General features: G+C 37.9%; 1 protein-coding gene across 5 annotated transcripts in view; it reads left to right on the top strand.

Annotated features, from left to right (window-relative positions):
- The window catches only part of NRCAM (neuronal cell adhesion molecule), a 323274-nt gene that overhangs the window by 267909 nt on the left and 34771 nt on the right, over nucleotides 1–20594 (top strand). For 3 of the 5 annotated variants that reach the window (XM_081146728.1, XM_081146725.1, XM_081146729.1), the window contains 11 exons: nucleotides 5060–5203; nucleotides 6653–6764; nucleotides 8122–8288; nucleotides 8383–8530; nucleotides 10574–10698; nucleotides 11141–11170; nucleotides 12686–12787; nucleotides 16767–16964; nucleotides 17062–17132; nucleotides 18817–19042; nucleotides 19422–19537. In XM_081146728.1, the coding sequence (XP_081002854.1) occupies nucleotides 5060–5203; nucleotides 6653–6764; nucleotides 8122–8288; nucleotides 8383–8530; nucleotides 10574–10698; nucleotides 11141–11170; nucleotides 12686–12787; nucleotides 16767–16964; nucleotides 17062–17132; nucleotides 18817–19042; nucleotides 19422–19537 (1439 nt within the window). The remainder of the gene's footprint in view (nucleotides 1–5059; nucleotides 5204–6652; nucleotides 6765–8121; nucleotides 8289–8382; nucleotides 8531–10573; nucleotides 10699–11140; nucleotides 11171–12685; nucleotides 12788–16766; nucleotides 16965–17061; nucleotides 17133–18816; nucleotides 19043–19421; nucleotides 19538–20594) is intronic. The other 2 variants (XM_081146726.1, XM_081146727.1) reach the window with 1 other exon arrangement.

The raw sequence follows: 20594 nt of genomic DNA on the forward strand, positions 1-20594 counted from the left end.
AAGTCAGGTTCCATATTGGTTCATTTCTTCCATCTCAAAAGTATTTAATTCCCCCGGAAGGAAAACAGGAGGTTGAGCAAAGGTAAGATCAGAATTCTACAATGCCTACAGATCCAGGGTCCCTCGACCTCTGGTGTGCCTCAGAGCAGTCACTTTGGTGGACAAGCAAGGAGAGAAACGCCATGTGGCATGGCAGCAGACAAGGGTCCTGGCCTGCCGGGCCGCACCATGGTGCCAGGAGCAGATGCTGTATGTTTACACCAAGGTGATATGAAGCATCCCTAAAAAGTGTCTTTCTACACATTTGGTGGCCAAACTAAACATGTATGGATTGCTTTTTGGAATCTCATAACTAAAAGGCAAAGAGATGAGACACCTGACAGGGACCCTCATAGCTCTCTGTAGGATAATACTGCAGGGACACCACTGTTCTCTTCCCCACCCTCAGCAGATGGACATCTATAGCTTCTGCTGAGTGGCTTTTTAGCTAGACACTAAGTTATACACAGCTAAGTTCAAATTCAACCTATATTCCCCACCTTGTTTTGACCCACCCTGATCTAACACAGGGAGTAAATAGAGAAGAAAACTCAAAAATTTCATAGAATTTCAAGGAGCTTTATGCCTCTCCACACTGCTTAATGGTTGCCCTATAAATTTAAAGGCTCCTAAACAGAATCACTTTTGAGGTTTGGGGACCATTCTGGAAATGGGACTGTGGCTTGTTTTTCATCTGCAGTTTGCTGAATTGTTCAACCCTACAGCTGCATTTATCAATGATGGATCCTGGGGAAAGGTTGGCAGAGAAGCAGGGGTAGGCAAGACAGACCAAAGTCTGATGCAGTATAGTGGTATGGAATTGGCATGGTAAGGATTCCTAACCTTTAAGGGAGCCTAGACTGGGCCCCAGAAGTTTGCTGGGGGCTCAGGCTGACTTGCTGACAACACCTTTCACCAATGAGACTGCAGAAACTTTGGGTAGACCAGCTGCTGAAGATGAAGGCAGAGAACAGCTGTGCCTCTGCAGCATTATCATTCAGGGAGCATCCCCACCAGGTGCCTGAAGGCCCCATCAGGTGCCACACAACAGAGACACTGTCAGGGGACCATACTCCCAGATACGCAGCCTCCCCGCACCTGACTTGTAGGCAGTCACCTAAGGACGTTGACAGTCCTCCCACCTCTGCAGGCCAAATGCACATAAATACTATGAAGGAGAAACAGGATCAGAGAGAGAAAGGGGGATTTTGTTAGCAAAATAGTGTTATTGATTTGTGGCTGCATTTCAGGCCTGGAGCCTGTTTTACAAAACTGGAAGAATTAACTCAAAAACTGTCTGGGCTCTAATCTCAATGTCTTTCAAAGCTCTGTCCCACAGGACTGGCCAGGTTACTTTAAACTTTTCTTAAAGAAAAAAATAGACTATTAAATATGGAATTAGCTCAAAATCACCTAAAATATTTTTTAAACAACCTAACAGAAGTCAAGAAAAAGAAAACAGCTGCAGAGAACTGGTGCTGAAAGAGAAGTTTAATTTTATCTTGTGACCTGTGGTGTCTGGGAAGGTGTGGAAGTGAAACCCAGGACCAGAAAGAAAATGTCCAAGGCCAAGGTCCTGGTCATCATAGTTCCTGTCCCTGTCCTAGGAGGCAGCAAGAAAGCCTAACACTTGTAGATATGTGATTGCGTTCCATGTGAGCTGTGGTAGATCTCTGATTCTGCCACATGGAGTGTGTATAAGATCACACAACTATTACGTTAAAAGGTTTCTTTTCTCTAAGACATGCGAAGGGAAAGGAATGAAGAGAATGCACAGAAGACCTCCTGCCACAATTACATATACCGCTGACATTGCAGGGAGAGACTGAAAACCAGTAATGCATGATAAGCAGCCAAGGGAATGGAGGAATGGACCAGGATATTCCCAAGATTCCACCAAGGCATCTTCTTCCTTTCCTCAAAAGTGAAGGGCTTGGTTTGCATCCCCTTATAGTGGATGAAATAAGTAATTGAAGAGGAAAATTCGCCTCTTCACCTAGAGACTTATTCTACATTATCCCCAAATGTTCAGATTTCTGGAGGTGTTTATGAAGCAGACCAATCTGAGCATTGATCTTATTTTAAACAAACCATTAAGTGCTCCATTCTTGAGTTTCTCATCTCCAAAATGCATATACTATCTAGTTAATCTAGTTCACAAAGTTCTTTTTAAAATAAAATTATGCAATAGATATAAAATATTTTTTTAATTAATAGAAATTAATAGTACTCTATACATGTAATATGGCACTAATTATTCTCATTATCTAAATGTGGAAGCATTTATAGTTTGGCCTGTCATGTCAGCAGAGTTAGGATAAAAGAAAATATTATTGGAAGGCTATTACCCCAGTTCTGAACTTTGCCTTTGGGGATTTAAGTTATATGCAGTGATTCTATGCTCTTCAATTTCCTTCTTCGATGTTCATTTATAGAAAATGAAATTAATTCTTCCCAGACTCAATTATTATTCCTTTAGATAACTTAGATTTGGATGCTGGAGAGTTACTCCCACCCAGTAGCCAGCAGAACCCAAAGGCTTCAAATAGCTCTGTACTAGCAATTTAATTCTTTGTACAAGTACCAGCTGAACCTCCGTATGTCACAGGACAGTTCCCGGGCTTCTGTGTGTTTTATTAGTAAGTGCTTAAGGACTATGTAGCCCAAGCCCCATGGAGAGAGACCTGTTTATTTACTACTCTTACCTAAAGGATTTACTTTATTCCTAAATACGTTGCCAAAAGTATTCAAAGACTGCTCTATTTAGCAGAAATAAGGCACAGACATTGGATGCCTTCCAGGTAAAGAATAACATCAAACAGTGCAACTGGTCTGCATAAAACCTTTTAAAAATGGTTTATGTTGTGATGTGACTGATGAGTCCCCCCTAGGAGAAGATTGTCATACTGGCTTTGTTCATTGAGCTGGCCGTCCATGTTCATGGTGATATAACATTTTTTTATTGTTGTTAAAAAACACATAACATAAAATTTACCATTTTTAAGTATACAGTTCAGTGGTGTTAAATATATTCTCACTATTGTGAAAGAGATCTCCGGGACTTTTCCATCTTGCAAAACTGGAACTCTATACCATTAAACAGCACAAGGTGGTGTATCTCTAAAAGTACAGCATACGCAAGGAATTTGAGGAGCTCTTCTCACTCAGTCTGCCACCCATCCAGATAGATTGGGCGCAGAGCTCTCCTGGGCCTCATCACTGTCTAAAGTGCCCATCAGTCACTCCCAGCCCTCCACCCCTGGCATGTCCATAGAGATGCAGTTCGAATCGATATGTAGGGGCACTGAGAGTCCCCTGAGGAGTCCCAACAGTGAGTGCCCAAGTGCTGAGTCCAAAAATGCTAAGAATAATTGACAAAAGGAGACTTGGAAATGCTGAGGCAGTGGATGGACATCACTGAGAGGGTGTGAGTCAGAAAGACCCTGATGATGCTACACTTGGGATCTGGAACAGGGACCAGGACTATCCTGAGGATACTGCATTCTCAGGGTACCTGGCTGCCTAGCCTCAGCTGTAGTTCACTTCCTAGAGCACTGTGACATCTCTGTCCTCTGCTGTAGTTTATTGATGAAATCTATACCCTGTTAAAGGAATTAGAACTTGTATTTGTCTTCTGGTTAGTAGAACATGTTTCCTAGGTAATTTTGAAAATATCAAACTCATAAACAGCAGATATACACTAAGAAGCTGATTCAGGCATCTTGGCACAACCCAATCACTAGTTGAACTAACTGGAGTATCTAAGACTATTTCATAAATTAGCTATTGATCGTGATCTGAGTGTTGAACAACTACATGCAAATCTGTATGACAGTAAATTTGTGTGGTGTTAAGCCACTGAGTTTGTAGTAATTTGTTATAGCAGAAGTAGAAAACTAATGCAGAAAGAATAAGCACAATACTTTGAATATGTGTAGTAAAACAAGGATTAATAACTCTATTTTGGTTTACTTTTATTAAAGTGAGTTAATCACACATGAACCAAGTATTTAAGATTTTAAGGTGACAAAGGAGTCTGCATGCAGTGAAAATCTTGCCTTAGATGCGCATACCTTTCCTGTTGTCAAAGAGAACAGTGGTGTGTGGAATGAAAGTAAAGTCTACTTATGTGGTTCAAGTTGCAAGAGCAGTTTAAGAGAAAGGCTGCTGTTACTTAGTTTTGATTTTGGTCAGCATGCTAAGGCAGATACCTATTATCCCTTTTAGTGTACTTTTAAAGCAATGAAAGGTCCCAACCTAAGGTTTAGCATTCACAAAAAGGAATTTTTCTCTAGGAACACACCTCCAAATTGTTAAGCATGCCCTGGACATAATGCTCACATATTATGTTACCCAACCAGTTCCATTCCACTTCAGTAAGGATCATTTCTGGTCTTAACATTTTTTTAAGTACTTGAGAGATTTAGCTGAAAATACTACCTTTAAAAGAAATTTTACACAATTTATTTCTGTGTTAGCCTCAGGAATTTCCAAAGCAGGAATATAAATATCCCCACATTTGATTATTAGTTCTCTATTTATTTACTTATTTATTTATCTGGTTATTTCAATAAGAGGCCCTTAAAAGACATATTTGAATGTGCTAGAGGGTTTCTATATTTTTGACTAGCCTTGGCTGTCTCCTCTTAATACTTAACTTGCTTCCTCATAAATAACCATGGTTTCTTTGTGAACAAGACAGTGTTTTCCTAAATTTGTATTGTAGTTTTCACCTAACTGGTGCTTTTCTGTTCCTGCATCTCTCAAAATAATATTCAGTCCTACAGAACCAATCTGTAAAACTAAGCAAGTATCGAGCATACACCCATGCTAAGTGATAAGTACATTCTGAGGAAGAAAAATTATGGCTTCTGCCTCTGTTCTTGGTCTTGTCCTTTGTACTGGATATATACCTAGAGCAGTCTGTATTTGTTCTGCTTACTACAGTGTAGACCTCAAGTTTTACATCTTCTAAGCAAAGAGGAATAATTATGTACTTTTTATTTTTACACCCAAACAGTTGCCCCTGATGACCCCAGCAGAAAAATAAATGGCGATACCATTATTTTTTCAAATGTTCAAGAAAGATCCAGTGCAGTGTATCAGTGCAATGCATCCAATGAATATGGATATTTACTGGGAAATGCATTTGTAAATGTGCTGGGTAAGCTCTTCCTTTATTCAAGACATGGCAAATTAAATTAATGACTTCTGTTGTTTTCCATTCATTTTGCAAAAATGCATTGAGCATCTGCTATGTGCAATGCTTAGTACTTGGAGCTCTAAGGGATATAGAAAGATGAATAAGATACAAACCTTGCTCTAAAAGGTATTACAGTATGCTCTTAATGTTCTTTCATAACACAGTATTTATCATGAAATAGTCTTCATTGTACAGATAATCAAATAGTCAGGCTGCTCCATTCACAGATGGTTTGACCAAGTGTCAAATCCCTCAGTAGGAAAATAGCACTGATCTGCCATTAGTAACAATGTTACTGCCATTCCATCCTTAGAAGCTAACAACTTGAATAACAGTTCTGATTTTTTGAAAATAAATCATTTATCTAAGTCACAGATATGCATTTTTTTATTAATTCATAATAATACATTTAAAAAACTATGATATGTTCAAACATATTCTGAAGCGGTTGGTTTATGTGAACATTGTATTCCTCATAATGGACAAAACTACCAAAATACCAAATTTGTTACAAGTTTATATGAGAATTGTTTTTATGGTGCCAGGGAATATATTTCAATTCTTTAAGTGTAGTAGGCTCCTTTTCAAACAAAATTAAAGTTAGGAAGCCAACCAATACTTGGTATTTTTTTCTCCCTGCTTAAACGAAGGTCAGTAAATCAAAGGAAGAGCTGAGCAGTTAAGATATTGGTGGACGTTTAGGAAGTAGCTTTGATTTCTGGTTCTGGTTTTTAATCATCAACATTCTGCTTTTTTCTGCTGGCTCCACTCCCACCATAACCCTGGAGTTATGATGGGCCAGTCCTTCAACAAAAATGTACTTAGTCATTATTTTTGTGCCAGACACTATGCCAGGTTCTTGGGAGAAACAATAAGTCTCATTCCCTACCCTCAAGGGACTCAGGGTGTAGTAGGAGTTATAAATCAATCAATCAATCAATCAATTCTTAAAATCCTATGCCTGATAATATGTGGGGCATGAGGCAAAGGGACAAGACTTTTATTTTACCCCCTTGAGTGACTGGTAGTGTCATATCTGATAGATAACTTAAGGGCAGAAGCATATTGGTTGTGCTTTACCATGAACTGTAATGGCCTTAAAACAAAATGCAAAAAAATAGGTGGTGGGTGCCTGGCCAGCGTGGCTCAGTGGTTGAGCATCGACCTAGGATCCAGGCGATCGCAGTTCAGTTACCTGTCAGGGCACATGCCCAGGTTGCTGGCTCAATCTCCCGTAGGGGGTGTACAGGAGGCAGCTGATCAATGACATCACAGATGTTTCTATCTCTCTCCCTCTCTCTTCCTCTCTCTGAAATCAATAAAGACATAATTTTTAAAAAATAAAAAAAATGGTAGGTCTAAATGTTTATTTTATTTTATATTTACTTTACCTTTTTTAAATGATTCTAGCTGAACCACCACGAATCCTTACAGCTGCAAACACACTCTATCAGGTCATTGCAAACAGGCCTGCTCTACTAGATTGTGCCTTCTTTGGTTCTCCTCTGCCTACCATTGAGTGGTAAGTATTGGCCCTATTTCTTTTTAATGTTTACACTTTCTAAAGCCTTCAAATTTCTCAATATGTTGAGTTTCAGTCAGAGAACAGATAGGGGAAAAGCAGTGCAGAATCTGTCATATTAGTTATTAAATCTATTTACAAATATTTATTAACTACTTGCTCTGTGCTAAAGACTTTCGCATGTATAATCTATTTAACAGCACAGTTTGTCAACCACAGAGATATATGTAAATGTTTTTGAAAAAATTTAAGGTTGCTGTATTTTACAATGCTATGGACATTACCTGGGACTTCATGAATGGTGACTAGAGGCATTGGTTGAGGGACATTCCTTGATAATAAAATATCATTTGGGATAGGGGAGAGATTCTATAAGCTCAAAATCAGAATTTGTTATTACTAGTGTTTCTCTTTATTACCTCTCCCACCTGAATTTCCTGACTTGGATCCAGCCAAGCTCTCCTTTCACTCCCCACTGTGGACCAGCCTCTCTCATATGCACTCCTGATACAAGTTCCGTTCATCCTCCTAGCTTGCCTACTTTAGCATGAGCCAGAAGAAATAAGGCCAGCATAAGCTACAGCTCAGAAGGAATGAGTGAAAGAAAACTGGAGCATTCATTTATTGGTCATCTATCAGATGCCAGACACTGTGCTGGGCTCTGCCTACTGATGTGAGGTAAAGCCAGGCGCAGGATTAAAGGATAACCTCCCCAGGTCCCCAATTCAGCCGCAGAGGCCTGGTTGCTTGTGCAGGTGATTTCCTAGTAAAGGTGGCAGGTTAACACTTAGTCCTGGTGGATCTGGCCTCTTCATCCATCCTCATTCTGTCTGACACTAACCAGGAAGCTAAAGGTACACATGCTTTACATACATGCTCTATCTTTTTTCTGCTCTGAATATTTTTCTAGTCATACTTTCAAAAGTACAACCGTTGTAACCTTGAAATCAAAATATCTTAAGGACTGTAGCCTGCAGATGGAGTTACAGTGCATCACAGTAGGAGGGAAATGTCAGAAAGAGCAGGCTTCATTTGGCCTATTTTATCACTTAGATAGAGTGTATAATAATGTGTTTATAAAATTATAAACCTCTCATTATGAAAATTACAAATTAAGTATTTTGTGTTGTCACCCTAATTCTTCAAGCACCATTGATTATTGAATTCTCCAGTTTTACATCCTGTCTTTACGTTGACTCTGCTGACAAGCATGCAATATGCTGTGCAGATTCCAAACATCTCTGAACTTGATACTGTAATTCGGATCATAGTGTGTTGATCTTGAATGTGGCATTTTATGTCTGACTTCAAATTATGATGTGTTTTACTTCTCATTATGATTATTTCCATAATGAAGGTTTAAAGGAGCTAAAGGTAGTGCTCTTCGTGAAGATATTTATGTTTTACATGAAAATGGGACTTTGGAAATTCCTGTGGCCCAAAAGGACAGTAGAGGAACTTATACTTGTGTTGCAAGAAATAAGTTAGGAGTGGCAAAGAACGAAGTTCACTTAGAAATCAAAGGTAAGACAGAGGTGGCAAAATTTTTTCAAGAATTATGTGACTTTGAGCAAATTCTCCAGCTTTGGCAATAGATAACAATAACTTTAAATTTCAGATCCTACTAGGATCATTAAACAGCCTGAATATGCAGTTGTGCAAAGAGGGAGCACAGTGTCCTTTGAATGCAAAGTGAAACACGATCACACCTTGATCCCTACTGTCATCTGGCTGAAGGACAGTGGCGAGCTGCCCAGTGACGAAAGGTATTTGAAGATGATTTCTTTCCTTTCTCCTGCTTGTCTTTTTAAGCTGCTATTGAAATAAAGATCCATTGTATAATGACTTAACCATGATGTTTTAAAAGTTTCTGAAGTCAAAATAGATATGCATTTTCTCCCTGCTGTAAAATGTTTGTGCCCGAAAAGGCATTGAGTTATTGAAATAAGACCCTGAGAATGTTTGTCTGTCATTGTGTGTTGGTCTCCTGTGTAATTCAGGATGAGAAAAACCTTTCAGACTTTGGACAATGTCCATTGTTTTCTGCCTTGTACAGTGAAGTCTCAACAGATATTTTCATTACCATCCTACAAATAAGTAGAAGTACTATCTCTTTAATCACCAGAGTGGGCCTGAATCCTTGTATTTTAAAGAACACTAGTTTTTATTTGAATAGGGAGTTTTCTTTTTATTTTACTTAAAGCCAATAAAAAGAGAAAAAAAGAATTTTAAAAAGCATTTAAAAGAGACTAAACATGTTGCAGCCCTTTAGCTTGGAATGGAAGAAAGGTGGTATCTATTTTCCAGGTAAGGTCCTCATTTTGACAGAGAAAGTATTGAGCTGAAGGTGTGAATTTTAGCTCTCAGAGTGCAGCTACAAGCATTGCCCCCTTTTGGAAGGAATGCTAGATGCTTGTGGAAAGAGTTTATGGTTTGCTTGCAAGGTGTCTAAATGGTGCCCTGTTACTGTTAATAGCCCCTAAGAGAACTATGTGGCCTTATCCTCTATATGCCCAGAGTTTCCATCTATTTCTATGCTTCAATTGGTCAGTTTTTTTGTGTGGAAACTGCATGATAAAGATGAGAAGGAAATATGAAGTAATGACCTTCAGTTTAAGTTGGCTAAAGCTTTAACTTGAAAATTCCCTGCGAAGACAGTTAATGATTTATACAGCCTTGTTAAAAACCTTGCATGAATCCTGGCCTGGCCAGTGTGGCTCAGTCATTGGAGCGTCCTCCCATACACTGAAAGGTGGCAGGTTTGATTCCCAGTCAGGGCACATGCCTAGGTTGTGGGTTTGATCCCTGGTTGGGGCGTGCAGGAGGCAACTGATCGATGTTTGTCTCTCTCACATCGATGTTCCTCTTTTTCTCCTTTCCTTTCTCTCTCTAATCAATAAACATATCCTTGGGTGAGGATTTAAAAAACAAAAAACTTGTATGAATCCTATTTACATGGATTTTTGACCTACTGAGTAGTTTTTCATGCCCACAGTAACCTCTGGAAACTCTTCAGGGTGACTGCTGATCTAAATCTTCCTATTTCGAGTGATAAAGCTGATTCTACTTTTTGCATTTACTTTCTCCTGTGAGAGTTTATGCATGTGGTAAAAATGACACAAAATTTCTGCAGTAAATAATAAATTATTTTAAAATATATACTTTGTGCCCTGGCCAGGTGACCCAGTTGGTTGGAACATTGTCCCATACACCAAAAGATTACAGGTTCGGTTCCCAGTCAGGGCACATACCTAGGTTGAGGGTTCAATACCCAGACAGGTGAGTATGGGAGGCAGCCAATCAGTGTTACTCTCTCACATTGATGTTCCTCTCTCTCTCGCTCTCTCTGTCTCTCAAATCAATAAAATCATATCCTCGGGTAAGGAAAAAACATAATAATAATAAAAATTAAAAATTAAATATACAATTTGTTGGAAATTGAGCTGGATGAGTGGTGTTGAAAGGTTTCTTAGCAGCAGAAGCCATAGGAAAGCCCCCTAGTAAGGTAACTGGAGCTGCCCTACTTCACCTCTGAATGCCCTTGGTCTCTAAGGAAGCTCCTAAAACTCGTGGTTGACTGCCACCAGACAAGATGTCTTGGCAGCCCTTAAACACAAGGGTACAGTTCATTCTAATTGTTTTCCAGCTTTAATCATTAAGTATACATACTGTATAAGGTTTTTGCTCTAATGTGCTGCATATCTTCATCATCTTTCTCTTTTATGAAATTCATAGTTTAATGCCAGTAAAGTAATCATCAGATGTGGCTAGATGTCCATTTCAGTTGTTCTGAATGTATTTTATTCAAGGTTCACTGTTGACAAGGACCATTTGGTGGTAGCTGATGTAAGTGACAGTGATGGTGGGACCTACACGTGTGTGGCCAACACAACCCTGGACAGCGTTTCCGCCAGTGCTGTGCTTAGCGTTGTTGGTAAGAACCGGAACACTCACAGCCCAACTGGCTGCCCTGTTTTAGGCAGAGAGGAAAAATTGCCAATATAATTGTTTGCTTGTTAGACTTTCACAATTTTATAGGTGAGTTAAATACTCACATTTTTCTTCTTTGAAAGATACCCAAGAGGCTATAATTTTAGTGTAACTATACTCTGTAGCAGCACTGGAATAAAATGGTGGCTATGCACAGTAGTGATATTTGCATAAGAAAATTGGGGAAAATAATCTACTTTTATTTAAAGCGGAAAGGTTTTTTCCCCCTAAATTGCTACCAAATATTTATCAATGCCATGGCTCACAGATAAGCATAAGGCTTCATTTATAATCTCAGTCATGTTCAGTCTTTGTCTTCTTGTGCTATCTTATATCTTTTCATTACTAATTGTGATTAAAATCCTTTATATTAATGTCCTTTCTAGCTCCTACTCCAACTCCAGCTCCCATTTACGGTAAACTAATAAACTTTCTTTCTCTATTTTCTGTCAGACAATTTCACATTTGCAGAAAATTACTTTTCTCCATCACGTCATTGTGTTTCTTTAAGGAAAGGGGCGTTGTTACATGCTCTTTTGTGTTCCTCCTTCACTGCTATACATCATTTCTTCATTATAACTCTGGAACTTTTCACTGAATGTATTGCCACTCTCTTCTAACCTTTTCATGTGTTATTATAAAGCCATTTCATTTGATAAAAGTCCCTTTGATATAATTTCCCTGTAGAGAAATGTAGTGTTTTCTTGAAAGCCATCCTCCACATTTTACAGAATGAAAAAGCTATTTCAAATATCATTTCACAAATCAGGCCTTATTTAAGTCTATTAATAGTTGTTTGGGAAAAATAAATGCTTTGGGATCCATTTTCCAGAAATTTATGTAGGAAAACCATGGATGTTTAGAACATTTGACTTTTGTATCAGAGAAAACCAACTCACTGTTTGTTAACAAAAGATAAACCATTAAAGAAAGACCAAGAGGAGGGCACTTAAGGTTGTGTGATTTTCCTGAATCTGGAAAGTAAATCAGAAATTATTTCCAGAAATCTTTCTGATTAAGGAACCCTCATCTTTATTTAGCATATAAATACATAAATTAATTTTGTGGCATAAACTCGGCTGTATTTAAGCTATAGAACACCTGTCCTTTATAGATATTTATTGCTTCTTTACTGATAGGAAAAAGGTGGCCATATTTTTATGTGGCCTCTGCTCCTCCAAGAGCCAAAGTTACCCTTGGAGCAAGGCCAGGAAAAGTCCCAGGGAGGAACATTAACTCTCTGGATCTCAGAAACCATTAGAAGAGGCAGACATGCTTCTGGGACACTTTCATCCTAAAAGGTGTCTGTACCCTTGTGTCCTCTGAGAGTAAACACACCTCCTATGCCTAACTGATTGTTGTACTGCGTATCTGCATTTGGTATGCATGCTGAGAGCTACCTATGTAGCATCAATTTTAGAATTCCCTTAAAAATATAAATATTCTTCAGGAGCCCCCAATCCATAATTTAGCTTAGCATGTTTCAGGAAGAACATGTGAGTCTTTTATTAGTCTTCTTTAAACTGTACATGTACTTGCTTGTATTTGTTTTTCAGCATTTACTATTGTGTTTCTCATTTATTAGAAATTAATTTTCTATATAATTTTTTTTCTGTCTTTGCTCGTCCATGTTTATGAAAAGACATGCACTGAGAATGCTGGAGAACCTTCCACACCCACTTCACTGGTTTTGGTTACATGTAATTTAGTTTCATTTCAAAAAGACACAAGCAGAACTCATTGATGGGTTGTCTTTGGTGTGCTGTGTGTTCCCAGCAACCTCAGCTGTTTACATTTCATTTCAGTTGCATGCTCATTGATCATTCAGTATGCTGTGCCTTTAATATGTCCCATCTGTGAATAGTATTGCAAGTAAAGTAGAACCTCATAAGGATGGATGGTTAATTATGATATGTGTGTTTGATCCACAGATGTCCCAAATCCTCCCTTTGATTTAGAATTGACAGATCAACTCGACAAAAGTATTCAGCTGTCATGGACCCCAGGCGATGACAACAATAGCCCTATTACAAGTATGTGGTTCCATTCACTTTATCACTGATAAAAATAATGACCATTTTTGAAGCACTTTATCATATGCAATTGAAATTCCTTACAGAGATTATTTATGGCATTCTCTGTTTCATTACTAATAGAAAAAAAAAACATTTATTTATGGCTTTCTTCTCTTCAGAGCTAAAGTTATTTCTGGTTCAGCTTCTGGTACAGGAAACTAATTAATTGCTGAAGATGTTAATTAAGCAAATACACTATCGTTTTATTTAGGATCCATAAGAATTACCTTAATTTTCTCCCACAGTAAGAAGATGCATTGTAAGTTATTCACTTTGCCCATTAATTTGGGAATAAAGAGGGCCAGGTGCTATAATACCTAGTGTATATATTAGGAAATTGAGACTTAGAGAGTATAGTGACTTTTCAAACCTACAGTTGGTAACAGAACTGTGTGTTCACATCAGTTATCATTAAGCTATTGATAAACTTAGAAATTTTAAACCTGTAAAGATACTTGCGTGCAGACACAAGCAAGACACAAGCCTATAATATATTATTACCTTCAGGTACATACATACAGCAGGAAGACTAAATTTCTTTCTGATGACTACCTAAGATTATTCTGAAATGATGTGTGTGTTGATTTATTGCACCTGCTGGTAAAGCATAATGTTGCCAATGAAATTAAAGCCTCCTCTCTATCTTGTGTAATTTAGTGGTGTTCCTTTCTCAATTGAGTTTTCAGTGTCCTTGATCAGAACACTCAATCATTCATACTGAATCTTCCAGTTAACTCAATGCATTAGGCAGATTTAGCTGCTCAGGATATTTGGATGCTCTTTTTACCTATGTACAATGATAGTATTAGATTTCACAGCATTTCTACTCCTTCATTCACCCCTTCATTCACATTCACCATTCATTCAGATATTTATTGAGTGCCTATTATGTACTAAGCATGTTCCAAAATAAAACAATAAAAAAATCTGCCCATATGGAGCTTTATTTTAGTAGAGGACACAAATAAGATAAAATTAATGATATATATTATGTTATTATAAATAATGTTATATATTTGTATACATGCATATATGTACACACATACACACACACATACATACATATCTCATAGCTTCCTTCAAGAGAGAACCTGCTGCAAGGATTGTTAACAGCAGGCTCCATCTGCTGCACCTTCCCCAAAGGTCTGCAGCAGTGTTCACATAAGGCCACTCTCTTCCTGAGCTATTCCAGTGACTGAGCACAGCGAGAGTCCTAGAGTCAGCTGCGCCCAGCACAGAACTTTACTCTGGGCTTCTTGTTGACCTGGCTAAGACTAAACTGCAGTCTGAGGCTTTTCCTACACACTGCTCCCCTCTTCCCCCTCTCCTTTCATAGACATCAGACCTGCATCATGGTCTGAAGATCTTCCCTGCCTCCTCCTGCTTTCTCTCCCTTTTATCTTCCATGGTCATTTCCTCCAAAAGTCTCTTGCAGCTTTAATTCTGTTTCAGTATCTGCTTCTTAAAGAATTCAAACATATATATCTATCTATACACATGGTTGTGTGTGTGTGTATGTATTGTGTGTTTGTGGTGTATGTTTAGGTCATGCAGAAAAAACAAAGTGTGAAAAGGAGGTTAAGGAATATAGGGGTCAGAGGTATAATTATGAATAAGGTGATCAGGAAAGGCCGCATTAAGAAGGTAACATTTGAATATGTCAATAAAGACATGAGAAGGGAGAAAGTGAACACACTATGTAGTTTTGGGGGAGAAATCCTTCCCAACAGAACAAAAAAAAGAGCAAAGGCTCTAGAACAGGGGTGTGTCTGCTAGGAGGCCAGAGTGGCTGGGAGAGAAATGAATAAAAGGGTGATAAAGTAGGAGAGAAAGTCAAAGAGGTAGGGTTGGCGAGTGGGGATGAGGTGTAAACTTGCAAGGTCTTGTGGGCCAGTATAAGGGTTTGGGAAGTCATTGGAAGGATTTAAGTAGAGGAGTGATTCATGGGTCACTGTGGTTTTTCTATTGAAAATAGTCTCTTGGTTCTCAAACTTCATTGAAGTACCCTGTGGAACTTCAACAAACCCACAGGCTCACAGGGGTGCTTCAGGATATTTTTTAAGTTTTTGATTTAAAAATTTTGATATCTGAAATACAGTGACTTCTATCAGGCACCACATGAAATATTAACTTGAGGCAGTTTATGGTTTAACGTGATATTGCTACATCATATTATAATGATGTCATATCTCTGCAAAGCCTTTGCTGTGATAAAAAGCAAGGACCACATGAAAATCAGTGCAGAACAGGAAATGAGTAAGGTGGTATCCAGTGTGTTTACAAGGTACCCAATAGGTTTTAAGTTTTTAAGACATGAATATTTATTAAGTTATATAGACCTATTATGTGGAAATGTTAGTTATTTCTTTTGTCCTAAGGAAGCCATGGAAAAAATTACTGAAACTCTAAATACACCATGAACTGAGAAAGTTTAAGAACTCGTGATTTAGTAGATTATGCAATATTCAGGCAAGCGATTATGGAGGCTTGAAATTGTCTGAAAGAGATGGAGGTGCTGAAAAAATGATCATCTTTGCATGTATTTTAAAGTATAGCCAGCAGAACTATTAAGAGTATGAAGGAAGGAAGGGAGGTAAGAAGGACTTCAAGGTTTGACCTGAGTTGTCACTATGAAATTAGAGAGTAAGGTGGAGATCAGTTTTGGTCATATCCAATTTGAGATGCTGTCATAGACAAACAAGTGGAGTTGTTGAGTGGGCAATTAACTATGAAAGTCTACAGTTCAGGGGAGAGGTAAGGGCTACAGATATAAATATGAAAGTGATCAGTTTATAAGGCTGGAGATCACCTCCAAATTAATGTAGATTGAAAGGAGAACTCTAAGTGCTGAGCTTCAGAGCGCCACAACACATGTTTCTAGTTCATCTTTGTATCTATAATTCATTGTACACGGCACATAGTAGGCAATTAGTGAATATCTAAACCTGACCCTAACCCTATCACAAAATTTTGGTAGATGTAAGACGGTATATACTGAAAAGTGAGTCTTCCTCCCACTCCTGATTCCCTGGTCCTCCAGCGGCACCAATGGCATGTATATATCCTCTGAGAGGTAATACATGTACATTCAAGCATATATGAATGTGTCTGTGTAATAGTAAATCTTTTTACTTTTACACAAGTGTAGTGCCCAGTACACAGTGTTTTATATCCTATTTGGTTTGATTTAATGATATATTTTAGAAATCATTCCATTTCAATACATATGGAGCAGCTCCATTCATTTTTCATAGCAGCAGAGTATTCCATTGTGAGGATGCACCATAATTGATTTAATAAGTGTCCTAGTGATGAACGTCGAGGTTGTTTGCAATTAGGTTGTTCCAACTGCAAACCATGCTGCAATGTATGTTCTTTTTCATGTGTATTTGAGCATATGCGTGAGCGCATTTATTTGAAATAAATTGCTACAAGTACAATTTCTCAGAGTGTATCTGAGTTAAGTAAGGTCAGATGTTCTAAATTGTCCTCTATAGAAGTTGTGCCAGTTTACACTTCCCATAAGTATGAGAATACTTGTTTCCCTGAGTCATAGTCAACAAAGTGTATTCAACTTTTGATTGTTGCCAGTCTGTTTAGTGGAAAATGGTCCCTCACTGAATTTAATTTAACTTCTATTATGAAAAAAATTGACCATCTTTTGATATATTTAACCTTAAGGATATGTGTGAATCCCTTCTAAAGAGTTTTAAGTAATTAAACTCAGCATGCTAGAGAAATATTATTGGGATATGCTTAAGTATTGAGGATGATGATAGAACTCTGAAATCAAAATATTCTAATGAAATATTTCTTGAATGTGAAATAATTCATGTTTGTCTACTCATGTTAAATTGTTATTAGGTATTCTAGCAACCTACGCATGAGTGACTGAATTCACTGTCTTGCATTTGTTGTGTGTGTATGTCATGGCCAGAATTCATCATTGAATATGAAGATGCAATGCATGAGGCAGGGCTATGGCACCACCAAACTGAAGTTCCTGGGACACAGACCACAGCCCAGCTGAAGCTGTCACCTTATGTGAACTATTCCTTCCGAGTGATGGCAGAGAACAGCCTTGGGAGGAGCTTGCCTAGCGAGGCATCTGAACAGTATTTGACTAAAGCTGCAGGTAAAGCAGGAATTTTGTGATATGAAATAAAATAGAAAAGTTTACCACTGTTTGAAAAAAACCAAAGCTTACATGTATGTGGCTGATTAACTTCTAGAACCGGATAAAAATCCCATGGCTGTGGAAGGACTAGGATCAGAGCCTGATAATTTGGTGATTACATGGCAGGTGAGCTATGTATAAAGCTGTCAGCTTTTCTCAGTATACTTTAAAGTGGAAAAAAAACTAGTTTTAAAATAATATCTGTATTAGAATCCCATTTTACCCATTTGGGGGGAAATATGCATTATATATCTTTATTTAAAAGACAGTATTGTGTAGTAGTTAAAATCTTGATCCTTGGAGCAAAAATCGATGAGTGCAAATCTTAGTTTCGCCACTTACTGTGTGGCTTTGAGCCAATTGTTTAACATCTCCATTATGTATTTGTATAATTGGAATAATAATAGAACCAACCTCATAAGATTAAAGGAGTTAATCTAATGCCTAGAACAGTACCTTGCACATGCATGTGCTCAATAAATGCTAGCTGGTGCTATCATAATTATGTAGAACCATCTAGAAAACATGTACCAATTTATTTCCAGTAGTCAACTTTTTTCTTTTCTTTCTTTCTCTTCTTTCTTTTTTTTTTAAATATATCTTTATTGATTTCAGAGAGAGGAAAGGAGAGGGAGAGAGAGAGATAGAAACATCAATGATGAGAGTCATTGATCGGCTGCAGCCCACAACCTGGGCATGTGCCCTGACCGGGAATCGAACCCCGATCACCTGGATCCTAGGTCGGCGCTCAACCACTGAGCCATGCCCGGCTGGGCTCTCTCTCTTTCTTTCTTTCTTTCTTTCTTTCTTTCTTTCTTTCTTTCTTTCTTTCTTTCTTTCTTCCTTTCTTCCTTTCTTCCTTTCTCCCTTTCTCCCTTTCTCCCTTTCTCCCTTTCTTCCCTTTCTTCCCTTTCTTCCCTTTCTTCCCTTTCTTCCCTTTCTTCCCTTTCTTCCCTTTCTTCCCTTTCTTCCCTTTCTTCCCTTTCTTCCCTTTCTTCCCTTTCTTCCCTTTCTTCCCTTTCTTCCCTTTCTTCCCTTTCTTCCCTTTCTTCCCTTTCTTCCCTTTCTTCCCTTTCTTCCCTTTCTTCCCTTTCTTCCCTTTCTTCCCTTTCTTCCCTTTCTTTCCTTCTTTCTTTCTTTCTTTCTTTCTTTCTTTCTTTCTTTCTTTCTTTCTTTCTTTCTTTCTTCTTCTTTCTTCTTTCTTCTTTCTTTCTTCTTCCTCTTTCTTTTCTTTCTTTTGTCTGTCTTTTTTTTTTTTGGCTTATCTCTATTTGTTGGACTAGGAAAACTAACATGTAATTTTAAAACTTATTTTAGTTAGATCTGTTCATCCAAACTTCTATGCAAACATATATTTGTACATAGTTATATACATACATAAATGTAGAAACAGGATAGAGTGACAAACCAACTGTCTTTTAATAAAGAAAGAAGCAGTTCACAAGTTTCAGTCTCCAAGTGAAACAGACAATAAGGGACTATCACACCAATAGGAATATATCAAGGAATCTATATAACTGAATGTGTTAAGTCGCCCGCCCTTGACTATGGAGCCAGAGTTTGAGAGGCTTATGTGGTATATATTACTTCAAGATACAGATTAACAATCTTTGAAATGTTGACCCCAAACAAGGTTTGAATTTCATCAAAAATGAAAAAAAGATAAAAGGTCCTTGGAGAATATGTTAATAGCTTATATTTTAGTGTTTCAGTGCTTACTTTTAAGTCTGGGAATTGGTTTTGCTCTTCCTGTAAAAGGTTGTGCAGTCGATCTGTTTTATAAGCTCTGATTATTTGGCTTTTCTTGTAGCCCTTGAATGGTTTCGAATCTAATGGGCCAGGCCTTCAGTACAAAGTGAGCTGGCGCCAGAAAGATGGTGATGATGAATGGACGTCTGTGGTTGTGGCAAATGTATCCAAATATATTGTCTCGGGCACGCCAACCTTTGTTCCATACCTGATCAAAGTTCAGGCTCTGAATGATGTGGGGTTTGCTCCAGAGCCAGCTGTAGTTATGGGACATTCTGGAGAAGACCGTAAGTGTCTGATACTGTTTTATTTATACTTTTTCCCAGCAAAATGGAGTTACCAAAGTGCAAGCCAAGTCTATTTCCAGAGGTGCTTAGAATGGGAGGAAGAGAGGCAACAATTACTTTGTTCAACATTTCTGAATTTAAACAGCCTACTATGTAGAAAATAGGTCCAGACTGTTAAAAATTATTACTTTTAAAAAAGATACATTATTCTTACAAAGTCAAGTGAATAGATATAAAAATCTACTCTCAGTCCTTGAGAATTCATAGAATAGGTCTGATGCATGCTTCAATAAAGCCAAAATTATTAGGTAGTGACTTTTTTTGCATGAAACTCAAAATAACATTGATACTTCTATCCTCCTTCCCTATCTTTCCCTAGTCCCCATGGTGGCTCCTGGGAACGTGCATGTGAACGTGGTGAACAGTACCTTAGCTGAGGTGCACTGGGACCCAGTGCCTCTGAAAAGTATCCGAGGACACCTGCAAGGCTATCGGGTAAGTGAAGAGAGACCTTTCCTGTTTTTTCCTTAGGAACAGCCCGTCAGTGAATGCCAGATATACTTTTCTTGGTTGGAGGAGTTCTTGAGAGTTCCTCTGGTTTATCACCTCAAGCAGGTCACATCTAAACAACCCCAGCTAAAACTAAATCAAAATCTCACTGTATCCAAAGTGAGAAAAAAATGTTTCTCCATTTTTCCCACAGATAATCTAAGGTTTCACCTACTAAGCAATTAACATGCACAAAATGGGGAAAACTAATGTTTAAAAATGCACCTAACTTAAAAAAGATACTGACCACATGTGTTGAATACACAAATTATCCTGAAAATAATGTAGACATTTTAAAAAATAATTCAGATTATACTTTAAGATCATAAAGTACCAACTGGGTCATTCTTATGAACAGCAGTCATCTTCCTTCTTGGGAATCACAGAAAGACTGGTTTATAGAGATTTTTTTTCCTAGCTGTATTTTTCTTTTTTTTCCTTTTTTTTTTTATTATTCGAAATATTACAGATGTCTTCCTTTTCTCCATTGACCCCTTCCACCCCGCACCCACTCCTGGCCCCAGGCCTCTTCCATACTATTGTCTGTGTCCGTGGTGAGATTTTTTTTAAGCCATAGTCAAAGAACTGTTTTTATATCTACAAAAAAAAATGTCACTCCTTTGATTTGTCAACCCTGACCCCTAGAGGTCACTTTTTTCACTGCATCGTGTTCAATTTTTTTCTTTTTTCTCTAACATTGCCAGATTCTGTATATGTTGACTTTTCTTAAAAATGCCTTTAAACTGCTAAGAAGAATTTAAGAGGACTTAATACACAACAATTCTGGATTTTTAGCCAAAGTTAATCAACACTTTGTTAATCAACTACAATATAATACAAAAAATAAGTGTGAAAGCCCCAGACTTGGAGTGGAGGGTTCACTGTCTCCCATGATTGCCCTGTGGCTTTGGACAAGCCACTTGTTAACCCAGAGGCTCATCTGTACTATGGGAATAATAATAATAATAAAAGCTTTGCTGTGTTTTTTAGGACTAAACTAAAA

Source organism: Miniopterus schreibersii, assembly GCF_964146895.1.
Source record: "Miniopterus schreibersii genome assembly, chromosome: 9".
Taxonomy (NCBI): Eukaryota; Metazoa; Chordata; class Mammalia; order Chiroptera; family Miniopteridae; genus Miniopterus; species Miniopterus schreibersii.